We start from the raw sequence: 7962 nt of genomic DNA, 5'->3' as shown, positions 1-7962 counted from the left end.
GGGCAGGAGAGAAATGGTCATAAAGGGGGTTAAAAAGACAGGAGGGAAAGCTGAAAGAGAGGCAGGAATCGTGGAAAAGAAACGGCCAAACAAACAGGAAGTCACCAGCGTGTTTGGGCTGTGGAAACAGGAACAAACCACTTTGAATGACCTCCAAATACCTCCAAATAACCTCTGAACGACCTCTAAACGCCTCCATGTGGCCTGCAGGCGGATTCTATACTCCCCAGGATGACCCCTAAACATCTCCAAATCCCCCCTTAACACCTCCAAATGACCTTTAAACACCTGCAAATGGCATCTAAACACCAACCTATGACCTCCTCAAATGCCTCCAAACGCCCCATAATGACTTCCAAATGATCTCCAAACACCCTCCAAATTACCTCCTAACACCCCTCCAAATTATCTCCAAACACCCAGCTAAATGACCTCTAAACACTTCCAAATTACCTTCTAACACCTCCAAATGCCTCACTATGACCTCCAAACACCCCTCCAAGCTAACACCGAACACCTTCAAATGACCTCCAAACACCCCTGCAAACACCTTCAAATGACCTCCAAACACCCTGCTAAATGACCTCTAAACACCTCCAAATGGCATCTAAACACCGACTAATGACCTACTCAAATGCCTCCGAATGCCCCACAATGACCTCCAAATGACCTCCAAACACCAAATGATCTCCAAACATCCCTCCAAATTACCTCCATTACCTCCGCTAAATGACTCTAAACACCTCCAAGTGGCCTTCTAACACCCCTCCAAACTGACACCAAACGCCTTCAAATGACCTCCAAGCACCTCGGACGGCAGCTCTCAACGCCTCCAAGTGACCTCCAAACACCTCCACATGCATTCGAAACGACCTTCGAACGCCCTCGAACGAGCACGCGGGCGCATTCGCTCCGTTCCGAGTCGGTGGGTGGAGGGCGAATGGCCGTCGCATTGTGGACGCCAGGGGGGCGCCAGGTAGCGTACACGCTGGCGTCGGTCGAGCTCTCACCCAAGGGGCGGACGTGTTGTCCAGTCATAATGAAAACGTGAAGGATGTGAAACGTTCTCGCGCTCTCTCTCTCTCTCTCGCTCTCTCCAAGTCAAGGGGTTGAATCCCAGGAATAAAAGCACGGATTCGCCGCGGGAAACTCTTCAGTGAACTACGTGTTGCCTTGACAACAGCAGTTATGACAAACGTGCCAATCGCACGTAAATACCGACCCGATCGGGTTTGGAAAAGTGCATTTTTACAGTAATTCGATTTGTTACCACAACCCCCCCCCCCCCCCCCCCCCCCCCCGGGGGGATGCCGTCTTTTCCATCGTGTTTTTCTTTTGCTCGTGAAGTCATTTCCATCCGTCTGCTCCTTTTCCACAGACTCCTTCGCCGGTCGTCAGTATGGAGCTGTCGGCAAAGAGGGTGAGTCGAGATGCACTGTTCATTCTTCACCTACCCGGCGCTGCGGAACACTCCGTTCTGATTGGTCAGCAGCGGCAATCGGCCGTCAATCGTTTCTCAATAACGGCGCCGTCCGTCGATAACGACCGGTGTCGGGGGGGGGGGGGGGACGACCGACTTCTCCTGGTCTCAGCCCCTTCCTCGGCGCCGCTAACGCGCCGGCGCCGCAACTGTAGCTAACGGCGCCGTCGCGTGGCGCTACCGAGAAACCACGACGGGAGGCTCCAGACGAACGGGGACCGCAGACCCCAGTTTGGGAACCCCTGCGCCGACGTACAGACGTTTCCCTTTCGACCAATAGGAGTCCGGTTCGTTAAACGTCTGTCTCCCCTCTCCCCCCCCTCCCTGCTCCCTGTCCGTCGCTCACCCCTCCCTCCCTCTCTCTCTCTCTCTCTCTCCCCCGCTCTCCCCCCACCCTCCCCCTCTCTCTCCTCCTCTCTCTCGCCCCACTCTCATTCTCTCCCCCCTCCTCTTCTCTGTTTTCCTCCCGTCCTCTCTCCCCCGTCTCCACCTCTCCCCTTTCTCTCTCTCTCTTTTTCTGTGCCTCTCCAACCCCCTCTCTCTCTCTGCCCCCCCCTCCCTCCTCTTCCCCCCGCCACCTCTCCCTACTCTTTCTCTCCCCTAACCCTCTCCCCCTCCCCTTTCCCATCTCCCCCCTCTCTCAACCTCCCCCTCTCGCTCCCCCTCTCCCCCCACTCTAACTCCCCTCCCCCTCTCTCTTTCTCCCCCCTCTCCCTTTCTCTCCTCCATCTCTCCCCCTCCTGTCTCTCTCTCTCCCCCCTCTCCCGCTCTCTCCCCCGTACTTCCCCCCACTCCCCCCCCTCTCCTCCTCTCTCTCGCCCCACTCTCATTCTCTCCCCCCTCCTCCTCTCCATTTTCCTCCCGTCCTCTCTCCCCCGTCTCCACCTCTCCTCTTTCTCTCTCTCTCTCTCTCTCTCTCTCTCTCTCTCTCTTTCTCCCCATTCTCCCCCTCCCTCTCTCCGTCTCTCTCCCTCTCTCTCCTCCGTCCATCCCTCCTCCGCCCCCCTCCCTCCCCCTCGCAGCACCAGCTCTATGTGTCCAGTGATGTGGGCGTGGTGCAGCTGGGCCTCCAGCGGTGCAAGCGCTACGGGTCGGGCTGTGTAGACTGCTGCCTGGCCCGGGACCCGTACTGCTCCTGGGACGGCCAGGCCTGCTCCCGGGCCTTCCCCACCAGCAAGAGGTGAGGAGGGCCCCGCTCTCCGAATAACGGACCCCGCTCCCCAAACAAATGCTCGAGTGAAGCGTCCAGTAAATTACGGATGGATTGCTCCTATAAAGAGACGATATTTACGATTTTTCATTATTTCTCATACCAAAGAAAATGCATCAAATACATCAGTACATTTGCTCCGTGAAATCCTTTGCCGCGTTCTCAGCAGTGCAGAGGGAAGTGATCAAGTGTCAAAATGCATATTTGCAAATCAAGCTCCACACATTTCTGTAGCAAAGAAAACAAAAACAACCCTCATTGTTCCATAAAGCACCTTTGCTCTGCCACCGTTTAATTGGTGCAAAAAAAATATTATATATATATATTTTCTATCTATAGAACTATAGAACGACTGCACCATATGAAACATTTACTGACACTAAAACAACAGTGTTTTTCAATACACTGTTCTTTTCTTCATTCAAAACCACAGTAGCTCAACATCTTTGACCCGTGTGTGTGTGTGTGTGTGTGTGTGTGTGTGTGTGTGTGTGTAAACGTAGGAACAACATAGTACAGGAAGATTTAGAGCAGTTATTAGCAGCCTTATCTAAACGCCCCTGAAGATTTATATGAGCTCTCAGATATGCGTCACACACACACACACACACACACACACACACACACACACACACACACACACACACACACACATTGTTACATATCTGCACAGACTACTTTGTAACAGATGGTTCCTTTTCCTAATAACTTACTTTGTGTGTGTGTGTGTGTGTGTGTGTGTGTGTGTGTGTGTGTGTGTTAGACGTGCACGCAGACAGGATGTGAAGTACGGAGACCCCTGGAGCCAGTGTCCGATCCCAGACGATGGTGAGAGAACAGACCTGCACCGATTTGTCACCGTCACCAAATCCATGGATTCAATTAAAACAAAAAAATCCATTTTTCATACACAGGGGACAAGCAGTATTTATGACATGTATTTAAAAACCTGGATGGTGCTGCAATCATTTGCATTAGCGTAGCAAAGAAATATTGTATACATTTGTAAATAAATGTAATTTTACTTTTCTGAATCGGAGTCATAGAAAAACACATTTTGGAACAGAAAAACAAACTCCATCTGAAATTCTCTGTAGCATGGTTTGCATTGATGTGGTGACATGCAGTTCCATTAAAGCTTTTAAATTCTCAAATCTAGAATTTCTGATATATTTATCATCCACCTAAGTTATTCGTTCACATTTTCTTATTTGAAAACTTTCAAAACTAAAAAAAACAAACTTTCTTCTGTTGATGGTGAGTAGTCTGGCGCCCTCTAGGGGTCACATGCTGGAACTGTACGTTTCAGCTGCTCAATATGGTTCAAATCCAACTAAAAATAAACTAAAAATATATATTTTTTAAATTGAATTGTTTGGTGTTCTTTGTTGGTTCTGCATCAGACTCCGAGTCTGTGGACACCAAGGTTCTGTACGGTGTGGAGGGGAACGCCACCTTCCTGGAGTGTGTTCCCACGTCGCCTCAGGCCGAGCTCACCTGGACGTTCCAGAAACACACACAGGTGAATGAAACGGGCCGAAATATGTTCTATAATTATCATTATTATTAGTTACTATTATGATTAGTATACTTATTATTATTTAGCTTATTGTTGGAAGGAGAGGTTTCTTAATTGTTGTCTTTTCTGTTCTCCACCCTAATGCTCCACCTCTCAGCTCCCAGGTGAAGACTCCGGCCGCTCCTTGCAGCTGAAGCGGGGTTTGCTGCTGCAGGGTCTGGAGACGGGCGACGCGGGCCTCTATAAGTGCACGGCCCTGGAGCACTCGTACAGCCGGGTCCTGGTCCGCTATAACGTGCACGTTATCCCCAACCACAGCCTCCACCTCCGCCCGGCGGGCCACGGCCTCCACGTCTACCCCCATCCCGAGAGCCACCGCCTGGCCAACCAGAGCCCCGGCCGCCAGCAGAGCTCCTCACCCGTCCAGAGCCAGGCATCCGAGGGAAGAACTGGAGGCCCGGTGGGTGGTGCCAGAAGCCTGGTGGGTGGTGCTGAAGGCCAGGCCACTTCCCATCACGCACCTCCACCTCCAGCAGTGGGACACAGGAACGCCTGGCCGCCCCAGAGCCCTCAGGTAGGGCCGGCTGACTGATCAATATTATTGTTTGTCTTGCACTGTGTTATTGGGGGAATTAAGACGCTGTTAGGTAAGAAACAGAAACAGAAACAGTCTTTAATTGTCACACGACACTCCACAACACATGCTTGCACACACACACACATGCACATGCTTGATGGTGGCCGGTGAAATGGCTCCTCTGCTTTTGACCCATCCTGGCTTGTCCTTCCTCCGGGGGCACAGCCAGGAGCAGTGGGCAGCGTACGTGGACGCGCCCGGGGACCAGGTGATAAGTGTCCATCGCTGGTCAGACGATGATGTGTGCATGTTTTTGGTGGGGGTCCTTACTGACGTGAGGTGGAGGAAACCCCAGAGATGCATAGTGTGAATGAATTTGCCAAATTTGTGGAAAAAAATATAAATAAATGAGTTAATAATTATCATATAATAATTTATTAATCAATTTATTTATTTATTAAATTACATTTCATAAATGAACAATAAAGTTTTCCAAACTTTATTGTTGATTCTTTATTTTCACTTTTTTCTTTCTGGTACAGTATATGGTACAGAAGTTCCATTTCCTTGAAGTTTACATCTTATTTTAAATTGAGAAAACCTAATTCTTTAGGTTTTCTCAATTTAAAATAAGATGTAAATATATAGGTTTAACAAATTGAAACAATAAAAAAAACATGCTTCAATACCTTACATTTTACGCGGATAGTCTTTTAAAAACTTCTTTGAAACCTCAAATCAATTTTCTTTAGGTTGACTCCATTTATAGTTCACACCTTAATTTCCCAATTTATTTGAAGAAAACCTCAAATATATTGAAATAAAATATACTTTTTGTTATGTTTGTTGAATATTTCCAATTTCAACAACAACAACGACGACAATGAGTTGAAATATGAGAAAAGAAAACCACAGTTTAGCCCCGGTCGGACATCGTGACATCGTCGAAAAACCATCAGAAATGCAGCGTAGTTGGTATCGGTGGTACTGGTGATATTGAGTCTCTCCCCTCTCTCCCCCTCCCTCCCCGCTGCCCCCGCCTCCCGCAGCCTTACCCCGGCCTGCGGAGCTACAAGGACCTGCTGATGGTCGGCTCCAACAGCCTGAGCCTGGACGAGTACTGCGAGCAGCTGTGGTACCGGGAGAAACGCCGGCAGCAGAAGCTCCGGGCGCTGAAGCTCAAGCAGGAGAGCAGGAAGGCCCGGGTGAGGAGGAACTTCTCCCCGCTGGAACGCCCCCTCTAGACCCACACGACGCCTTGTCCTCACCCGCCCTGAGGGGCCCGGGCGAGGAGGAGTTCCTCCCTCCCAGCGGAACGTCCCCGCTAGTCCTCACCGTCCTTCCTTCCTTCCTTCCTTCCTCCTCCTCCTCGCCCCTGCCCTGAGGAGCCACGGCGAGGAGGAACTTCTCCATTCCCCGGAGCGTCCCCTCTAAACCTCACCGCCTCCTCACCCGCCCTGAGGAGCCACGGTGAGGGGGGAACTCCTCGCCAGAGCGTCCACTACAGTCCACACCGTCCCTCCTCCTCCTCCTCCTCCTCCTCCTCCTCGCCCGCCCTGAGGAAGACGGACAGACTGACCACCGGGGGGGTCGCTTCCAAATATTTGTACGATTTTTAATTTTTAAAAATTTTTTAATATGCCCCGCCCCGCAGTGAGAAAGAACGGAACATACACTGAAAGAAATGTGCAGAAAACAGTGACACCATATTAAAGCCTTTAAATGTTTATTTTTGGGGGGTTTCCTCAGTTTAAAAAATTTTAAATTGAGAAAACCTAAGGAAATATATTGGTTTAAGAAATACTTGAAATATGTATTAATGTATTTTTTGAAAGTATTTCTGTTTCGAAGTCGCTTCCATTTTCTCAATTTTAGATTGAAATTACCTCAAGAAATATATATTCTTGTACCTTTTTTTTTATTGCTTCAATACATTAAATGTATATATTTTTAAGGTGTCCTCAGTTTCAAGTTCACATCTTAATTCTTCAATTCTAATTTGACAAAACCGACAAAGAAAATCATTGATGGCACTGACGTCACATTTTTCCAAATAGGAGCGTTTTATATGGATCCTTTGCATCGTCAGTCTTCGCACTCGATAGATACAGAATGTCTTTTAGTGCTTCTTTGCGGTAAAAATCGGGAATAACCATTTTAATTCAAATCATATGAGGCCTCGGTGCAAACGCACCCAGGAAACTCACATTTGCTTGAGAATACATGTATGTTATGTATAGCTTATTAATTTTGCAATATTACTAATAATTATTATTCTCATAAGTGTATATTAAAGAACTCTATTTTTGATAGGCTTTGTCTTTATATTCTAGATACTAGTAACTGTACCTTGTTAAAAAAATATATATATGTGTTGTTTGAACTTGTGTGTTTGAGGTATTTACAGTAGCTTATTTAACTTCACAACTTTCTCATGAGACGTGAGAAAAGCGACGGTGTCATTCAGCTGCGACGACTCCAATAAAAAGAATAAATCCACGAAAGCGTTTTGAGTCGATGTTCACCTCCAACCCCGAAACACGGTCAGTGCACGCTGGCCTGTCGTCATCATTCTCCGAGAGAAATTTCTCCGGGAGAAATTTCAACGCTGCGGTTCAGAAAAGTTTAAATCATGTAAAACTTCCTGCTCTGCTCTTTGCCGATTTCACTTTTTGAGCTTGGGCCACGTTGCGCTGATTTCCGAGGCCGATTTGGCAACGATGTGAGATCGGGCCGAGCCGTGGTGGTCCCTGTGATGTGTGTGTGTGTGTGTGTGTGTGTGTGTGTGTGTGTGAAGAACAAACAGAAAATCTGAACATTTCAGTCATCATGCGCGGCTCAATCTTTTCACTGCTGTTCGCAATTGAAAAAACAAACTAACAAACAAACAAACAAACAAACAAACAAACAAACAAAAAGAAACATCCCGTGACGTGGCCCCAGATTTATAAAGAGCAAAAGAAATTGGTTTACAGTTCCCAGGTCCTCTTTGGGAAGCCGCTGCCATGGTGAGGGTCTGGAATGTCTGAAGCGACCGAACGCTCGTCGTCTTCAACCACCTGGACTGAAGAAGAGTAGACCGCGTCGGCCTTGTTGCTTTGTACGTCATGTTATTACTTCTGTCTTCCTCCGTTTGTGTGTCCTGTCCCTGGTTGATAATAAATGTGTCAGGATTA

At 48.2% G+C, this 7962-nt stretch overlaps 1 protein-coding gene across 1 annotated transcript in view; it reads left to right on the top strand.

Moving 5' to 3' along the window:
• LOC307231060 (semaphorin-3D) overlaps positions 1-7284 on the top strand; it is a 90352-nt gene extending 83068 nt beyond the window's left edge. The window contains exons 14-19 of the mRNA XM_080001607.1: positions 1379-1420; positions 2503-2660; positions 3454-3518; positions 4094-4212; positions 4367-4783; positions 5836-7284. Coding sequence (XP_079857733.1) covers positions 1379-1420; positions 2503-2660; positions 3454-3518; positions 4094-4212; positions 4367-4783; positions 5836-6030 — 996 coding nt within the window. The 3' untranslated portion in view covers positions 6031-7284. The remainder of the gene's footprint in view (positions 1-1378; positions 1421-2502; positions 2661-3453; positions 3519-4093; positions 4213-4366; positions 4784-5835) is intronic.
• Positions 7285-7962: the final 678 nt, after the last annotated feature.

The sequence above is a fragment of the Zeus faber genome (genome assembly GCF_960531495.2).
Source record: "Zeus faber genome assembly, chromosome: 5".
Classification (NCBI taxonomy): Eukaryota; Metazoa; Chordata; class Actinopteri; order Zeiformes; family Zeidae; genus Zeus; species Zeus faber.
This window is presented reverse-complemented; position numbering and strand designations above follow the sequence as displayed.